This window comes from Bos grunniens, chromosome 1, assembly GCF_055505025.1.
Source record: "Bos grunniens cultivar Pamir isolate PY7600 chromosome 1, Bosgru_T2T1.0, whole genome shotgun sequence".
Classification (NCBI taxonomy): Eukaryota; Metazoa; Chordata; class Mammalia; order Artiodactyla; family Bovidae; genus Bos; species Bos grunniens.
The window spans coordinates 75030066-75050110 of record NC_141165.1 but is presented as its reverse complement, the minus strand read 5'-3'; the positions used below and the strand labels follow the sequence as shown (position 1 = coordinate 75050110).

The 20045-nt window shown below is 38.9% G+C and overlaps 1 protein-coding gene across 10 annotated transcripts in view; it reads right to left on the bottom strand.

Moving 5' to 3' along the window:
- The window catches only part of VPS8 (VPS8 subunit of CORVET complex), a 302600-nt gene that overhangs the window by 153894 nt on the left and 128661 nt on the right, over positions 1–20045 (bottom strand). For all 10 annotated transcript variants that reach the window (XM_086397371.1, XM_086397382.1, XM_086397390.1 and 7 more), the window contains 6 exons: positions 19347–19418; positions 13333–13452; positions 12248–12304; positions 5511–5593; positions 4672–4756; positions 3080–3178 (listed from right to left, as the gene is read on the bottom strand). In XM_086397371.1, the coding sequence (XP_086253497.1) occupies positions 3080–3178; positions 4672–4756; positions 5511–5593; positions 12248–12304; positions 13333–13452; positions 19347–19418 (516 nt within the window). The remainder of the gene's footprint in view (positions 1–3079; positions 3179–4671; positions 4757–5510; positions 5594–12247; positions 12305–13332; positions 13453–19346; positions 19419–20045) is intronic.

Here is a 20045-nt window from a genome sequence, read left to right as displayed (position 1 = left end):
AAACTAAAGTGAGGAGTGATTTCTGGGCCCTTTTTCAGAATGCATTTTGATGCCATCCTCATCACACACATAATCAGTTCAGTTCAGTCGCACAGTCATGTCTGACTCTTTGCGACCCCATGGACTGCAGCACACCAGGCTTCCCTATCTTTCACCAACTCCCAGAGCTTACCCAAACTCATGTCCATCAAGTCGGTGATGCCATTCAACCATCTCATTCTCTGTTGTCCCTTCTGCTCCTGCCTTGATTCTTTCCCTGCTCAGGGCCTTTTCAAATGAGTCAGTTCTGCACATCAAGAGGCCAAAGTATTGGAGTTTCAGCTTCGACATCAGTCCTTCCAATGAATATTCAGGACTGATTTCCTTCAGGATTGACTGGTTGGATCTCCTTGCAATCCAACCAAGGGACCCTCAACAGTCTTCTCCAACACCACAGTTCAAAAGCATCAGTTCTTCAGTGCTCAGCTTTCTTTATAGTCCAACTCTCACAGCCATACATGACTACTGAAAAACCATAGCCTTGACTAGATGGACCTTTATCAGCAAAGTAATGTCTCTGCTTTTTAATATGCTGTTTAGGTTGGTCATAGCTTTTCTTCCAAGGAGCAAGTGTCTTTTAATTTCACAGCTGCAGTCACCATCTGCAGTGATTTTGGAGCCCAAGAAAATAAAGTCTCTCACTGTTTCCACTGTTTCCCTATCTATTTGCCATGAAGTGATGGGACCAGATGCCATGAACTTTGTATTTTGAATGCTGAGTTTTAAGCCAGCTTTTTCACTCTCCTCTTTCACTTTCATCAAGAGGCTCTTTAGTTCTTCCTTTCTGCCATAAGGATGGTGTCATCTGCATATCTGGGGTTATTGACATTTCTCCTGACAATCTTGATTCCAGCTTCTGCTTCATCCAGCAAGGCATTTCGCATGATGTACTCTGCATATAAGTTAAATAAGCAGGGTGACAGTATACAGCCTTGATGTACTCCTTTCCTGATTTGGAAACAGTCTGTCCAATGGACAGACTGGACAATTCCATGTCCAATTCTAACTGTTGCTTCTTGACCTGATACAGATTTCTCAAGAGGCAGGTCAGGTGGTCTGGTATTCCCATCTCTTTCAGAACTTTCCACAGTTTATTGTGATCCACACAGTCAAAGGCTTTGGCATAGTCAATCAAGCAGAAACAGATGTTTTTCTGGAACTCTCTTGCTTTTTTCCATGATTCAGCGGATGTTGGCAATTTGATCTCTGGTTCCTCTACTGTTTCTAAAACCAGCTTGAACATCTGGAAGTTCACGGTTCACGTATTACTGAAGCCTGACTTGGAGAACTCTGAGCACTACTTTGCTAGTGTGTGAGATGAGTGCAATTGTGCGGTCATTTGAACATTCTTTGGCATTGCGTTTCTTTGGGATTGGAATGAAAACTGACCTTTTCCATTCCTGTGGCCACTGCTGAGTTTTCCAAATTTGCTGGCATATTGAGTGCAGCATCTTTACAGCAATGTCTTTTAGGATTTGAAATAGCTCAACTGGAATTCCATCACCTCCACTAGCTTTGTTCATGGTGATGCTTCCTAAGGCCCACTTGGCTTCTCATTCCAGAAATGTCTGGCTCTAGGTGAGTGATCACATCATCTTTGTTATCAGTGTCATGAAGATCTTTTTTGTATAGTTTTTCTGTGTATTCTTACCACCTCTTCTTAATATCTTCTGCTTCTGTTAGGTCCATACCATTTCCATCCTTTATTGTGCCCATCTTTGCATGACATGTTCCCTTGGTACCTCTAATTTTCTTGAAGAGATCTCTAGTCTTTCCCATTCTATTATTTTCCTCTATTTCTTTGCACTGATCACTAAGGAAGGCTTTCTTATCTCTCTTTGCTATTCTTTGGAATTCTGCATTCAGATGGGTATATATTTCCTTTTCTCCTTTGCCTTTAGCCTCTTTTCTTTTCTCAGCTATTTGTAAGGCCTCCTCAGACAACCATTTTGCCTTTTTGCATTTCTTTTCCTTGGGGAGGGTCTTGATCACTGCCTCCTGTACGATGTCACGAACCCCCGTCCATAGTTCTTCAGGTACTCCATCAGATCTAATTCCTTGAATCTATTTGTCACTTCCACTTTATAATCGTAAGGAATTTGATTTTAGTCATACCTGAACGGTCCAGTGGTTTTCCCTACTTTCTTCAATCTAAGTCTGAATTTTGCAATAAGGAGTTCATGATCTGAGCCACAGTCAGCTCCCAGTCTTGTTTTTGCTAACTGTACAGAGCTTCTCCATCTTTGGCAGCAAAGAATATAATCATCTGATTTTGATATTGACATTAGTCTCTGTATTTAGGCATCTGAAGCAAATTTTTGGGCCAACCATCTGTTGGCTCAGACAGTAAAGATTTCGCCTGCAATAAAGGAGACCTGGGTTCGATCCCTGGGACAGGAAGATCCCCTGGAGAAGGGAATGGCTACCCACCCCAGTACTCTTACCTGGGAAATCCCATGGACAAAGGAGTTTGACAGGTCCTACTCCATGGGGTCACAAAGAGTCAGACACTGCTGAGCAACTAACAACTAGCAAATATTTTAAAAAGAACTTTTAGTTTCAAAGTCAATTACTGCATTCCTATAAAACAGCATTAATAAACAAAATGAGAATCATCATCCTTTTACATAAGAGAAATACATCCTCTTACATAAGGGAAATACATCAGAGAGAATAACTCGTTGCAGTGATGTTTCTAAAATTCCATCAAGTAACTAAGGGAATGGCTCCTGTCACATAATAGGGGAAAAGATCAATAGTAGTCTCAGAATTCCTCAGAACATTGTGAAAAAACACTAAAATTCCAGTTTGTGAACTAGCTGATTTAACATGAGTTATTTTCAGAAGTCATGACATAATAAGCTGTATACAGCATGGGTTTTCCACAAATGTGAGGTGGAATAAATTATCTGAAAAAGATGTTAACCCTCAAGCAAATCAACTTAATAATATATCTCCCACTACTTAGTTAGCAAAAACTTAATTTGGGAGATATCTATACAAATACGGCAAAGTTTTCAAAATTCTACTGAATCAGTACCTCAATATGATCCATAGCCTTCTGCCATACAGACTGCTTCTCCTCCACACTGTATCCAGGAATGGATAAGATATTGTGAATGTAGTTAAAGACTTCTTCCTGAAAAGCACAAGACAATAAAATTTATTCATTCATTCACTCAAGAATACTTAGTCACTATCTACTATCTCTTGAGAGTCCCTTGGCTTGGGAGATCAAACCAGTCAGTCCTAAAGGAAATCAGTCCTGAATATTCATTGGAAGGACTGATGCTGAAATACTCTGGCCACCTGATGCAAAGAACTAAATCACTGCAAAAGACCCTAGGATGGGAAAGACTGAAGTCAAAGGGAACGACAGAGGATCAGATGGTTGAATGGCATTACCGACTCAATGGACATGAGTTTGAGCAAGCTCCAGGAGTTGATGATGGACAAGAAAGCCTGGCATGCTGCAGTCCATGGAGTCGCAAAGAGTCAGACATGACTGAGTGACTGAACCGATCTGATCTACTATCTGTATCGGTCTTGGTAAATATCTATTATTTAGAGAAGGAAACCATTTTGAGATGGTTAATTGATGGAGTGAAGTGAAAGTCACTCAGTCATATCTGACTCTTTGCCACTCCAAGGACAATATAGTACATGGAATTCTCCAGGCAAGAATACTGGAGTGGGTAGCTGTTCCCTTCTCCAGGGGATCTTCCCAACCCAGGGATCAAACTCAGTCTCCCACACTGCAGGCAGATTCTTTACCAGCTGAGCCACCAGGGAAGTCCAAAAATACTGGAGTGGGTAGCCTACCCCGTCTCCAGTGGATCTTCCCGACCCAGGCATCAAACTGGGGTCTCTTGCATTGCAGGCAGATTCTTTATCAGCTGAGTTACCAGGGAAGCCCCTTAACTAATGGAAGACTGACTTAAAAGAGAAAGAGTAACTGTTTAGGGTACATTCTTAGAAGTTGCAAATGTGTTCCAATTAATTTCAGTCTCGATTTCATTAACCCAGAGTGAATATTATTCTTTTGCTTTGGTGGTCCCTGTCCACATTGTTAGTTTGACATCAAATCTGTCTTGCCCTTGTCCATTATGCTCCACTTACACTGATCTTTGCTTCATTTATATGATCCCTATTCAGTTTCTTGAACAAGTCAAAAAATTTTCCCACCTCAGGATCTTTGCGTATACTGTTCCCTACCCTGGAACATTTTTTCTATGGGCTCCTTGCTTGACTAGCTTCTTCTCAAATTCCAAAACTCAGTTTATATGGCATTTTATCTGAGATTCCTTCCCTGGCTGCTCTGTATAAGTTCGTTCCCCCATTATTTACTTCTGTGGGAACCAGTTTCTCTAACGCTCATCACAATTTGCAATTACATATTTGGTTTTCTTACTGTCAGTCTCCATCAATAAACTCTAAGTTATAAAATTACAGGAACTATGTATCTGTTTAAATTATCAATATACACTTGAGTTAATAACAGGCAGTCAATAAACAGCTGTTGAATAATGAAGAAACATATGTCCAAATATTTCTACTGAATAATTACTTCTACTTGATAAGGTGAGGGAGGAAACTGCGTAAGAAAAAAGGTAAAGTGGTCTCTTAACTCACCTCTCGTAGTGGGTCACGTAAGTAGCAATCAATAATTTTGTCATATTGGTGTTCTTGTTCATACATAAATTCACAAATTTGGTAGCTAGAACATAAGAGGAAAAACTTCAGTGTACCAAACAGGCAGGTGGTTATCAACTTACTGTTTTAAGACATTTGTTCAGGCATAGGTGTTAGAATTAAGGAAAATGAATACAGTAGATGTGATTTCTACTGTTAAATCAAGTTATCGTATCTAAGGAATATGAGTATCTGCCATTCCTTTGAATACAGGTTTTAAAATGCTGCTGAATACTATGTTTATAAGAAATTTCAAAGATGTGCATAAAATAAATGTTAAAGCAACAATATATCATATTAAAAATAGTTAATGCATTAGAAACTAATACAATCAATAATATGAAGTTTCCCTGTTCAGAATTAAACATGTCAAATGAAATATTTAACAAACTAGATAAACAATAGTGCTAACATGCTGCATCTGTTTTCTATGTTAAATTCTGCATTGTTTACAATATAAATGTAAGGTAACTGCCAAAAATCTTAAAATTACCCTGGAAATTTTAAGTAAAAAAAACCAATAAGACTGATACTTCATTTTTACACTAAAACAAATGAACAAGAACTTCAAATTTACTTGCTATTAATTTCTGCAAACTAAACTAACTTCTAGACTTGAAAGGCAAAAACTTTTGCATTTAGGTTTTTTAAAATTATTACATGCATAGCTTTTCTTAATTAAAAAAAACGGCAATGCATCAGTCAACCAGGCTTCAAGTTAGAGAAGTAATACTTTAGTAGTTCTATGGGAACTGATATATGGCTTCAATACAACTTACAATTCTGCTTTCTCTGCCATACGGATGAGTCGACTCTCTTCAAACTGAACTATGCCTCCAGCCTGCAGCAATTCTAAAAGGACCTGAATATTTAAAATAAATGAGTAAAGACACTTTGGAATCTACTTTTATTGATTAGCTCTTCAGGAGTCCTTTCAGCCACATAATCATACGACCCTTATGGAAGAAAGTGAAGAACTAAAGAGCCTCTTGATGAAAGTGAAAGAGGAGAGTGAAAAAATTGTCTTAAAGCTCAACATTCAGAAAACTAAGGTCATGGCATCCGATCCCATCACTTTATGGCAAATAGATGGAGAAACAGTGGAAACAGTGGCAGACTTTATTTTGGGGGGCTCCAAAATCACTGCAGATGGTGACTGTGTCCATGAAATTAAAAGCCGCTTACTCCTTAGAAGAAAAGTTATGACCAACCTAGACAGCATATTCAAAAGCAGAGACATTACTTTGCAACAAAGGTCCATCTAGTCAAAGCTACGGTTTTTCCAGTAGTCATGTATGGATGTGAGTGTTGGACTATAAAGAAAGCTGAGTGCCCAAGAATTGATGCTTTTGAACTGTGCTGTTGGAGAAGACTCTTGACAGCCCCTTGGACTGCAAGGAGATCCAACCAGTCCATCCTAAAGGAGATCAGTCCTGGGTGTTCACTGGAAGGACTGATGCTGAAGCTGAAACTCCAATACTCTGGCCACCTGATGGGAAGAGCTGACTCATTTGAAAAGACCCTGGTGCTGGGAAAGATTGAAGGCAGGAGGAGAAGGGGATGACAGAGGATGAGATGGTTGGATGGCATCACCGACTCAATGGACATGAGTTTGGTTAATCTCCGGGAGTTGGTGATGGACACGTAGGCCTGGCGTGCTGCAGTCCATGGAGTCACAAAGAGTCAGACGCAACTGAGTAACTGAACTGAACTGAAGCAGCTGAATAAAAAATTAACCTTTACCAAACTAAGTATCTAAATATACGACCAGGCTATGAGACATATTTTAAAATAAATCTCAAAATATAACACAATCACTACTTAATCATTAGAGCAGTATCAGAAAGCTCTCTCCTATATTTAAGTTCAAGATCCAGGGTAACATGCCCTTTCTCAGAACTCCAGGACGCCATTTAACAAAACATTTTTCAAACACAGGAAATTACTTCCAAATTAATTTTTTTACAAAGGCAGAAAGAAATAAAACCTAGCCTACCTTTACACTTCAGAACTCTAATCCATTTTGAGTATTACAATGCACTGCTATATAGGACAATAATGGAGCGAACATATCTGCTGAAAACCTCAGTTTGAAATAACATGATCAACTGCCAGTGCTGGAGAGAGTCTGAACCAACTTATGGGAGTTGAAGCTAACTGTCAGCTTTCTAGGAATTTTTAAGCTGGCTGTTAAATACAGGCATTGTTAAAAATAAAATTATATAAACTTACGATTAAATAAAAACAAAGGTAATACCCAAACTCACCACTTCCTAAGTATTTTACTGTGTATGCTCTCTAGGTTAGAGACTGTAGCCTTAATGCATGGTGGGCTTCCCTGATGGCTCAAACGGTAAAGAATGTGCCTGCAACGCAGGAGACCCAGGTTCAATCCCTGAGTCAGGAAGATCCCCTGGAGTAATAAACGGCAATCCACTCCAGTATTCTTGCCTGGAGAATTCCATGGAGAGAGGAGCCTGGGCGGCTACAGTCCATGGGGTCACAAAGAGTCAGACACAACTGAACGATTAACACTTTCACTTTATCTGTACGGTGGAAATATTATGTAAGGGTGTGTTATGGTACATCACTCCCCAACTTCATGTGCAATGTGATATCACGCTGGAAGGTTGAAATCAGCCACGATGGGAATACTTACACCATGGAAATTAATAAATGCTATAAATCAGGGCTTGTTACATTTTTAAAGGATTATAAAATAAAGAGTATGTGACAGAGACCATATATGACCCACAAAACCTAAAATATTTACTCTCTGGCCCTTTACAGAAAAACTATGACAATTTCTGGCTAAGATATTGATGGAGATAAAGTTAATAAGAGAATCAAACTTAAAAGTCTGTTTGTTGGAGTCATTATACTGAAAACAGCACAAAAAAATTAAGGAATCATTTTTCCAATATTAGAAAACTGTTATCCAATTCAGCAAAGAAGTCACAACACTGATCAATGAGTGAAGTTCTGACATGCTTTCATTACTGCACTTTCATCTTATTCATTTTAATAAATGAAAGTATCAATCAACATTCACATCAGTACAAAATTTTGATATAAGAAAAACAGCTTAAGAGAAAGACTGCTGGATGAGAAGGGAAGGAACCGAGCTCTGACTTTACTGATGACCTTGAGCAATTTGCGTCATCAGTTTTCTACTTTCTAAAATGAGTGAGGGAAAAAAGTCCCCAGGTAATCCCAAAAAGGATTCCCAATAACAGATTACTAACTATGATTACTTTTAAAGGTTTGGCTTTTACATTTAGGTTTAGTTTTTATTTCTGTTTTATTTAGTAATTTACATAAAAAGTTTTTATCATTTTATATATAGCAACACCATGCATAACATGATTCACTTTTCCTGCCAATAGAGAAATAGGGGCAAAATGAGGGACCCACATTACTGTTTGTATTCAGTATAATTTAAGAGACAATCAAAATTTTAGCAGCTGTTCTCCTTCCTAAGATAGTCTGCAGCAGTCATGGGGCCACAGCTGTGCAGAGAAAGGGTTCACTGTTGCGTTCCTATGTTCTTTATCTGAGTCTCAACCTCCGGCTGGGAATATATTACCATAAAAAAAAATCAGCATTGGTCCAGAAGTACTTAATTTTTGTAGCTTACTTATCTGACAAAATCTTGTCATCAGTTATAAACAGACTGTCTTAGTGTTCACAATTAGAGTGGCTAAGCTTTTAAGAAATCCTACTCCTAGAAAGCACCCTCAAGCAAGTGGCTAAACAGAAAGAAGTGGTGATCAGTTTTTTCTCACAGTGATTAGTGGAGGGATAGACAGATTCATGGTGTAGAGTTCTGACAAAACATGGGCCACTGGAGAAGGGAATGGCAAACCACTTCAGTATTCTTGCCTTGAGAAACCCATGAATAGTATGAGAAGGCAAAAAGATAGGACACTGAAAGATGAACTCCCCAGGTCAGTAGGTGCCCAATATGCTACAGGAGGTCAGTGGAGAAATAACTCCAGAAAGAATGAAGACACGGAGCCAAAGAAAAAACAAAACCCACTTGTGGATATGACTGGTGATAGAAGCAAAGTCTGATGCTGTAAAGAGAAATATTTCATAGGCACCTGGAATGTTAAGTTCATGAATCAAAAGCAAATTGGAAGTGGTCAAACCTGGGGATGGCAAGAGTGAATGTCGACATTTTAGCAATCAGTGAATTAAAATGGACTGGAATGGGTGAATATAACTCAGATGACCATTATATCTACTATGTGGGCAAGAATCCCTTAGAAGAAGTGGAGTAGCCATTATAGTAAACAAACTTAGTAAACAAAATGCAGTACTTGGATGGAATCTCAAAAATGACAGAATGATCTCTGTTCATTTCCAAGGCAAACCATTCAATATCACAGTAATCCAAGTCTATACCCTGACCAGTCATGCTGAAGAAGCTGAAGTTGAACGGTTCAGTGAAGACCTACAAGACCTTCTAGAACTAACACCCAAAAAAGATGTCCTTTTCATTATAGGGGTCTGGAACACAAAAGTAGGAAGTCAAGAGATACCTGAAGTAACAGGCAAATTTGGCCTTGGAGTACAAAACGAAGCAGGTCAAAGGCTAACAGAATTTTGCCAAGAGAACACACTGATCATAGCAAACACCCTCTTCCAACAACACAAGAGAAGATTCTACACATGGACATCACCAGACGGTCAATACTGAAATCAGACTGATTATATTCTTTACAGCCAAAGATGGAGAAGCTCTATACAGTCAGGGAAAACAAGACTGGGAGCTGACTGTGGCTCAAATTATGAACTCCTTATTGCGAAATTCAGACTTAGATTGAAGAAAGTAGGGAAACCACTGGACCATTCAGGTATGACCTTAATCAAATCCCTTATAACTATACGGTGGAAGTGACAAATAGATTGAAGGGATTAGATCTGATAGACAGAGTGCCCGAAGAACTATGGACGGAGGTTCATGACAATGTACAGGAGGCAGTGATCAAAACTATCAAGGAAAAGAAATGCAAAAAGGTTGTCTGAGGAGGTCTTACAAATAGCTGAGAAAAGAAGAGAAACTAGAGGCAAAGGAGAAAAGGAAAGAAATATCCATCTGAATGCAGAGTTCCAAAGAATAGCAAGGAAAGATAAGAAAGCCTTTCTCAGTGATCAATGCAAAGAAATAGAGGAAAGCAATAGAATGGGAAAGACTAGAGATCTCTTCAAGAAAATGAGAGATACCAAGGGAACATGTCATGAAAAGATGAGCACAATAAAGGAAGGATGGTATGGACCTAACAGAAGCAGAAGATATTAAGAAGAGGTGGAAAAAATACACAGAAGAACTATACAAAATGATCTTCATGACCCAGATAACCACGATGGTGTGATCACTCACCTAGAGCCAGACATCCTGGAATGTGAGGTCAAGTGGGCCTTAGAAAGCATCACTATGAACAAAGCTAGTGGAGGTGATGGAATTCCAGTTGAGCTATTTCAAATCCTAAAAGACAATGCTGTGAAGGTGCTGCACTTAATATGCCAGCAAATTGGGAAAATTCAGCAGTGGACACAGAACTGGAAAAGGTCAGTTTTCATTCCAATCCCAAAGAAACACAATGCCAAAGAATGTTCAAATGACCGCACAATTACACTCATCTCACATGCTAGTAAAGTAATGCTCAGAGTTCTCCAAGCCAGACTTCAACAGTACATGAAGTTCCAGATGTTAAAGCTGGATTCAAAAAAGGCAGAGGAGGGATGGTATGGGGAGGGAGGAGGGAGGAGGGTTCAGGATGGGGAACACATGTATACCTGTGGCAGATTCATTTTGATATATAGCAAAACCAATACAATATTGTAAAGTTAAATAAAATAAAATTAAAAAAAAAAAAAAAACAAAGGCAGAGGAACCAGAGATTACATTTTCAACATCTATCCGAGCATTGAAAAAGCAAGAGAGTTCCAGAAAAACATCTATTTCTGCTTTATTGTCTACGCCAAAGCCTTTGACTGTGTGGATCACAATAAACTGTGGAAAATTCTGAGAGAGAAGGGAATACTAGACCACCTGACCTGCCTCTTGAGAAATCTGTATCAGGTCAAGAAGCAACAGTTAGAAATGGATGTGGAACAACAGACTGGTTCTAAATGGGTAAAAGAGTACATCAAGGCTATATATAGTCACCCTGCTTATTTAACTTATATGCAGAGCACATCATGTGAAATGCCAGGCTGGATAAAGCACAAATTGGAATCAGGATTGCCAGGAGACATATCAATAACCTCAGATATGCAGATGACACCACCCTTATGGCAGAAAGTGAAGAAAAGCTAAAGAGCCTCTTGATGAAAGTGAAAGAGGAGAGTGAAAAAGTTGGCTTAAAACTCAACATTCAGAAAACGAAGATCATGGCATCTGGTCCCATCACTTCATGGCAAATAGATGGGGAAACAATGCAAACAGTGAGAAACTATTTTCTTGGGCTCCAAAATCACTGCAGATGGTGACTGGAGCCATGAAATTAAAAGATGCATGCTCCTTGGGAAAAAAAAGCCATGACCAACCTAGACAGCATATTAAAAAGCAGAGACATTACTTTGCAACAAAGGTCCGTCTAGTCAAAGCTATGGTTTTTCCAGTAGTCATGTATGGATGTGAGAATTGGACTATAAAGAAAGCTGAGCGCTGAAGAATTGATGCTTTTGAACTGTGTTGGAGAAGATTCTTGAGGGTCCCTTGGACTGCAAGAAGATCCAACCAGTTAGTCCTAAATGAAATCAGTCCTGAATATTCAATGGAAGGACTGACAGTGAAGCTGAAGCTCCAATACTTTGGCCACCTGATGTGAAGAACTAACTCATTGGAAAAGACCCTGATGCTGGGAAAGATTGAAGGCAGGAGGAGAAGGGGACAACAGAGGATGAGATGGTTGGATGGCATCACCGACTTGATGGACATGAGTTTGGGTAAGCTCCGGGAGTTGGCGATGGACAGGGAAGCCTGGTGTGCTGCAGTCCATGGGGTTGCAAAGAGTCAGACACGACTGAGCGACTCAACTGACTGACTGAGACGGATGCCAGTCCCCAGAAATGGTGAGCACTAGTGCAGTGGAACCACAGGGCACTCCTAAAAGCTGAGCGTTCCAATACTCAAGATCTTGAAGTGTTTTTGGTTCATGACCATAGCAACTAGGTATGGTTACTAACTTAATGATGCTGGCAGAAAGGAGCATGTAGTAGGTGCCAACTATTGCTCATAAAGGAGAAGGATAAAGTTTTTATTCTCTTTTGATGTCACATTGAATGCAAGACAGGTGCAGTCTGCCTAGAAATTTATTTGTAGTTTGACTGAGGCTCAAACTACAACCGTCCACACTATTTCCTGGTTGCCACTATCTCACATAGTATTAGGGTTAGACACAAGTCTTTCTGCCCTTACACCGTAAGGTCTAGTACAAAAGGTTTTTTCTGGTTCACTCTGTCTTCTTTCCCATTCTTTAGCAAGATGAGTTCTAGCAATTCATACCTGCTGTCTTTCAGAGTGTCGGGAGTCATCATCAGGACTACAAAGGAATTCAAGGACCTGGTCAAAGAAAAGGTATTTTTAAATTGGATACCAGCGTGCATGCCATAAGGAAAATCATAGTTCCTCTTTCTATATCACCAATTCATTCACATCCAGCTCAACAAACACTACAGGGATATGGCAGCTTCCCAATTGGTCAGCCCAATATATGACACAGCAGGCTCAGTTATGCTAACAATATATACCTTAAACACATTTCTTTACTATTTAGAAACATGACTAGAATCTGACATCATATATACCTTAAGATCCCCAAAACCATGGACCAAGCTAAGTACGGACTTTGGAGTCAGGCCACTTGAATCTGAATCCTAACCTTATTAATACTTAATAACAACATTTATTGCTGGTAATAACACTTATTAAGTGACTTGGATGAGTGATTTAACCTCTCCAGGCTCTAGCATCCTCATCTGCAAAACAGGAGTAACAACTATAGCACATTCAGAGGTACTTGGAGTACTCAGTTAATACATACATGTAAAACTTTGAAGCAGAGCATGGTACTATGAAGTGCTCAATAAATGCTGGTCATGATTAGCAACTTTCTCCAGGTAAAGAGTATTGTCTTCATCACCTGTGGCTTTGTAGAAGATATTTAACTGGATTTGGAAATACCTTCAGAGTGGTTAGTAAGTAAATTCGGATTTTCTAAAAGTAATCTCTCTTCCAGATGATCAACATCATAGTCTTACTATCAATGAGATGGGTAATTATATAGTTGAAAAATTCTTAAGTCAAAAATTCTAGGCAAATTTAGAACAGAATAATTGGGAAAACAATCTCTATAAACCAATCTCCACAAATCATACTCCCATGACACCAAGTTACTGAACAGTCACACAATCCTAACACAACACTAAAAAACAAAAGCTATTTTAGATCCAAACTGAAAGATGAACAAGCCTCTAACTCATAGGACACTTACCTGGTAGGTTATTCTATTAAGAAACCATGTAATCCAGTGAATTTTTCTATAAACGGTAAATAAAATAACTCTACTTCTTATGGTTAAAGACACTCACCTGATCAAAAAGAGTTCTGTTTACAAATAAGGTGTTGTCAGGCTTCGCAAGCTGCCGGGCAAGGAAGGTAAAGAGACACCCCACTTGTGAGGGCGTAAAATCTGAATTCTCCACCATAACCTATGAGCAAAAGAGACCATTTATTCAATATACCATCTGGTTTGACACAGAAAAATATACAATTAGAGGCAGGGGTGGGGAAGCCTCAGTATGAAGGACTCATAAAAAGATTCTTTATCAGCTGTGTGACAACTGAGTTCAGCACCCCTCGGAGAAGAAGCACAACTGCCTGCACTCCGGAAAGCACGTTAGTGACTCCTGGTGTATTTACAGGCACAAGTTCAGCAAGAACTGAATTGCTACAGGTAGATTTACAAAATATATATACATATAAATCATGTTTCCTTCTTGAATTCTTAAAAGAGAATCTAAAATTAAAGTAACCCTATTAAAAATCTGTCCACCAACACAGGAAGAAGGGAGTTGCTTTCGGGTTTAAAGGTAAGACAGCTTGAGAATGAAGGTATCCCAGAAAAGAAGCCAGCCAGCCTATGAGTCAGTGAAGTGAATGGCTTCTGCCTTGGCTATAAGCAGTTCAGTGAACAGATGGTTTCATATAACATGCTCTTTACAACCACACACAGTTATCAAGTCATAATCTCTCCTCTGATTTAAGTGAGCTCTCATCTCCTGAGTACCTACTACTATGCCTAAGATGCTTATGGTAGAAGCCTTCAAGGGAATTGTGAACCAGAAAGCAAAGTGAGACAGGTAAACAAATCTTAAATAAAAATCATAATGTGATTAGCACTTATAAAGGAACAAATGACAATGGAAGCACAGTGGGGGAAATTCAGTTCAACTGATCAGAGAAAAAATTTGAAACAAAAAAATGAGAAAAGTAGCCTCTAAACTAAGTTTTAAAGCCCGTGTGGAATCCATGACAGGGGAAGAAATGTCAGGAGAAAGAGCAGTCCAGGCAGAGAGAAGAGTTGGGGCAAAAACATGAACACAAGAAAATATAAGTTTGTCTGGAAAAATACCATGTTTCATTAGAATGCAGCAGTATGCATGAGGAGGGAAAAATCAAACCAAAAGAAAAACTTAGGGTTCCAATCCCATTCCAAGGAATCCAGAATTTATTTGTTAGAAAATGGAGGAGTTACTAAAGGTGTAATGAGGAGAGCTGATTGTGATCAGCACTATGCATAGGAAAATTACCCCAACAGCAATGCTTAGGATAAAGTAACAGAAGCAAGAAATAAAGGTAGAGAGACCAAGATGCATGGGACTGCAGAGGTCCATGGGAGAGTCAGAGGAGTTCAGAACAATGCAGTGATGAACAGGGAAGGAGAAACAGGTGCAAAAGTCACTGCAGAGAGGCAGGTATTCACATGTGTGGAAACATGTGGCTAAAGGAAGAATGAAAAATGACAGGTCTTGAGCCTGATAGCAGGGAGGAGAACAATGCTATTAACAAAGAGAGAGATGGCAGAAGTCTGAGAAGGAAGACCAGGCATTGTTTTAAACTAACTGAACTTAAGGAGGCAATTCTACAACAAATTAGGCAACAACAGCCCATCTCATCTACAAACTCTCTCCTTTCATTTTCCCTTCAAAGATAAAATGTTCCCTTGGGGCCCCATTTTTGGCCTAGCCTTTTCTCACTTTGCTAAGCAGTTTGCCCCTGTCTTTTACTGCCCCTGTCTTTTACTTAGTCCAGCAATCACAGCTTGCTCAAGTGCATAATTATCATTACTAGAATATGAGGATGTTTCAAGTTGTAATCTGTGTATCTAAATTCCAATTTATAATATTCAAAGAGCTTTCTATAGCTTTAAAATACTCAATCATCATTTCCTTTCCGCATGTGGGTCCTTTCTTAGGATTCAACTGTCAGGGCCCAACTAGTGCTCTTCTCTGCTTTTAGCTCTTCCTTTTGCTCTACAAGTGTAAACTACTCTCTCACCTGTCTGATCCTAAAAACGTCTTCTAAGGAAACAGTTCGAGTAACTCACAGCCCCATTCCCTTGCCACCTCAGCAAGTGTCCAACTAGGTATTATCCCAGAAATTTTAGCTTCTTTCCATTTCTTCTGATCAATTTCAGAGACCATGCTTACAAAATTTTCTGGGCAATCTTATACAAAGTCACAAATTTACAGCTTTCCCACTCTATGTCTGCAGCCATTCAGCACCCATGATAATGCCTGAGGTTTGATGCTCACTCTCCTGTTTTCTGGTACTTGCCTGTGCTCCCTCAGAAAAGCTATATACATGGTGACTACAACTATCACCAGAATGAGAAAATAATCTCAAACTTACCATTTGAGATAGGGTCATTCTTCACTGACCCTAGGTTAAGTACTATCAAAATAATATATAAGATGCAGCCACTTTGTAAAACAGTATGGAGGTTCCTTTTAAAAAACTAAAAATACAGCTACCATATGATCCAGCAATCCTATCCATGGACATACAGCCCAAAAAGATTAAAGTGTTAATTGCTCGGTCGTGTCCAACTCTTTGCGATCCCATGGACTGAAGCCCACCAAGCTCCTCTGTCCATGGAATTCTCCAGGCAAGAATACTGGATTGGGTTGCCATTTCCTTCTCCAGGGGATCTTCCCGACCCAGGGATCAAACCTGGGTCTCCTGCATTGCAAGCAGATACTCTACCATCTGAGCCACCAGGGAAGCCTGTATAGATGAAGACTTTAGTTCAAAAAGATACATGCACCCCAATGTTCATAGCAGCACTATTTATAGTACCCATGACATGGAAGAAACCTAAGTGTCCATCAAGAGACAAACGGCTTTAGAATATGTGGTTTATATATATACAATGGAATCTTACTAAGCCATAAAAAAGAATGAAGTAGGACTTCCCTGGTGGCTCAGTGATGAAGAGTCTGCCTGCCAAAAGCAGGAGACATGGGTTAGATCCCTGGTCTAGGAGGATCCCACATACCGAGCAGCAATTAAGTCCATGTGTCACAACTACTGAGCCTGTGCTCTAGAGTCCGGGAGCCACAACTACTGAAGCCGTGCACCCTAGACACCATGCTTGGCAACAAGAGAAGCCCATGCAACCACAGCTAGAGAGTAGCTCCTGCTACTCCAACCAGAGAACAGCCCATGCAGCAATGAAGACCCAGCACAGCCAAAAATAAATAAAAGTATGAAATAATGCCAATTGCAGCAACAAGGATGGACCTACAGAAAATTATACTTTACTGAAGTAATTCAGAAAGAGAAAGACAAATATCATATGGTATCACTTACATGTGGAATTTAATAAATAATACAAATGAATCTATATACATAATAGATTCACAGATACAGAAAACAAACTTATGGTTACTAGTAGGGAAAAGAAGGAGGCAGGGGTCAATAGGAGTACAAGATTAACAGATACAAATCATTATTCACAAGCACAGGGAACTCTGCTCAATGTTATGTGGCAGCACGGATAGGAAGGGAGTTTGGGGGAGAATGGATACATGTATATGTATGGCTGAGTTCCTCTGCCTTTCACCTGATACTATCACAACACTTTAATTGGCTATAGTCCAATATAAAATAAAAAGTTTAGAAAAACCAAATTACTATAATAAAACAGATAAGCAATAAGAATTTACTGTATAGCACAGAGAATTATATTCAGTATCTTCTGATAACCTATCATGGAAAATAATCTGAAAAAAAATACATATATATACACATACATATATATATATCTGAATCACTTTGCTACATACCTAAACTAACACAATACTATAAATTAACTATGCTTCAATTTAAAAAACAATATACAAAAGCAATAATTCACCAAGAGTAACAGTTTAAGTACTTTATGGAGTTTTATTTCCTTCATTTGGATCATTTTCCCAACTTAGTACAGTTTTAAAACTTAAATTCTAATTCAATCAACTTGCAAACATTTCTTGAACACCTACCAGATTGTAGGCATCGTGCTAGATGTGTTAAAATAATGACAAAAAACCAAACAAACACATCCTTACAGTCTCTACCTACAGGAAACTCATTCCAGGTAGGAAAAGACACATGTAAACAAACCATACAGTATGTCAAGTGTAGCATGAAGTGTTACAAGATCCCAGAGAAAAGGCAACAAGTCAAACTGGTAGTGTAAGAGAGGGTTCTGAAGAGCTTCTCATGGATGATATTTGAGTTATGTCTTGGAGAATGGCTAGGAATTTGCCAGGCAGAGAAAGCAAAGGAAAACACATGATGGGATAAAAGAAAACTCACACAAAGAACATAAGCCAAAAAAGATGACACAGAAAGTTCACTGAATTTCAACAATTTAAAACTGGTGAGAAAGGAGTTCCCTGGTAGCCGAGTGGTTAGGATTCCAGACTTTCACTGCCATGGCCGGGGTTCAATCCCCGGTCGAGGAACTCAGAACCACAAGCTGCTAAGCATGGCAGAAAAAAAAAAACTGTTGAGGAGTTAATAATACAGACTGGTGGGGTGAGAGGGAAGGTCAGAGAAGGAGCAGCTATAGAGATGTAGTCAGGGGTCAGAAAGTAAAAGGATCTTGGATACCATGTTAAAATTTACACGGATATGGCAAAAACTACTACTTGTGCTCCAACATCTGTTCCTTCCATCTAATTTAGAAACAGAACTCATTTTTAGCTGAACACGTGGCCACCCACCATACAGAGTACACTTCACAGTCTCCCTAGCTAAGTGCTATCTACATGATACAAGCAGAATTCCGGTGCACAACTTCTAAGAAATTTTCTCAAAGAAAGAGAACATTTTCTACCTCATCTCTTTCTGCATCCAGGCTGGTTAGAATGCAGAGGTAATACTGGAGCCTAAGCAGTCATTTTGGACCGAAAGACACAAACCATGGACTGAGAACAACGGCAGTAAGACGGAAGTGTTGTGCATCCCTGACAAGTTTGTGAACCCATCCTACTAGACCAGGCTGCCTACACTCCAGACTTATAGGGAAAAATTAAATTTCCACAACAAACTGTTATTATTTTGAACTTTCTCTCACAGAAGAACTTAATTTCAACTGCACCATAATGGGAAGCCGGAGAAGACTATTACCTAGAAGAAAGGTAAGATCACAGATTAAAGGACAAGATAAGACCATTCGGGAAGGTATTTTGAAACCTAAGTGAAAATTCTCCATACTAGCCACCAAGATCAAACTGACGTTATTTGGGAGCTCTCATATTCATCACTGCCTATTTTACAAGGCTAATAAAGAGCTCAAATGAGATCATGTATACAAATGTGCTTTGAAAATTATAAAGAACTACTATAAATGTAGTTAATGAATTAATATTATACACAAAGAAAATATTTCAATTTTGATCTCTTCTCCAAAATAATCTAAAAGTCACTAAGAGGAAGAAACTACCATTTTATAGCCAAATGAACAGGATAAAAACTCTAAGTTTTTAACTACAAGAAGAAACTGGCATGGGTGAAGCTGTGCAGATGGACAGGAAAAGAATCTGTCTCCGCAGTCATTCACTAGCAACAGCATGAATCTCAAAATAGTTTTCAATTGAATCCAGATGGACTTAGATTGGGATGATCATCTCTGCGTGCCTCAAATCCTTCCTAAGTTACCCATCATCTCAGTACCATGGCAAAACTACATATGGCACTACCTTAGCAACACAGTGATGCTAGTATGAGACAGGCATCAGAACATTATTTTCTCAAAGCATTCTGAAGTTAGTCTCCATTATTAAATGTAATCATACTAACATAGCAATTATCACAATATGCATTTCTCAAGAGTAGCACTCTGTATCCAACATCCAGTCTAAAGCTGAGATACATTATATTCTTTGAATTAATGATTAGTACTTTAGCTTTTGAAGGCAAAGACATCATAATAAAATTTTTAAATGATTTTAACATATTCCTTTATTAAACAAGATTATTTTAGAACTTGCTATAAAGTAATTCACTTTTATAAATATAAATATCAATACAAAGACATTCTAGGGATACTCACCTTCAACAAAATATCCACAATACGTTGTTGATATTCTACAGCTTGCTTATCATTTTTAAAATCTTCAAAAGTCTAAAAAGGAAAAAGAAATTTTAAAAAGGTAAGTATTATTTGAAAATTTTAGAAGGAAACAAGATATTAAATTCTTGTTAATAGGTAAATTCCCAAATAAGATAACCACTCCTCAATAGGTTTTTTCTTATATAACTTCAACAAGTTATTTTTAGTGAGTTTAACAGAAGGCTACATTATTCAATATTATATGATATTCTGAATAAAAAGTATAAAAATAAAGTGATTGTTATACAACCCAAAAGTGATTCACCCTGGTGATATGGTGGATAAGAATCCGCCTGCCAATGCAGGGGACACGAGGTAGATCCCTGGAGTTCAATCCTTGGTCCAAGAAGATTCCGCATGCCGGGGAACCACTAAGCTTGCGCACCACAGCTTCTGAGCCCACACACTCTACAGCCTGTGCTCTGCAGCAAGAGCAGCCCTGCACCGCAGAGCCCATGCACCACAACTAGGAAGCAGCCCCTATTCTCTGCAACTAGAGAAAACCTACCCACAGCAACAAAGACCTACTGCAACCAAAAATAAAGGCTACTTTTTAAAATTTATAAAAATCCAACAAAGGAAGGCAACGTTTATAGGCAACAAGAAAGAAAGAATACTGATGGGAAGAGGCAATTTGTG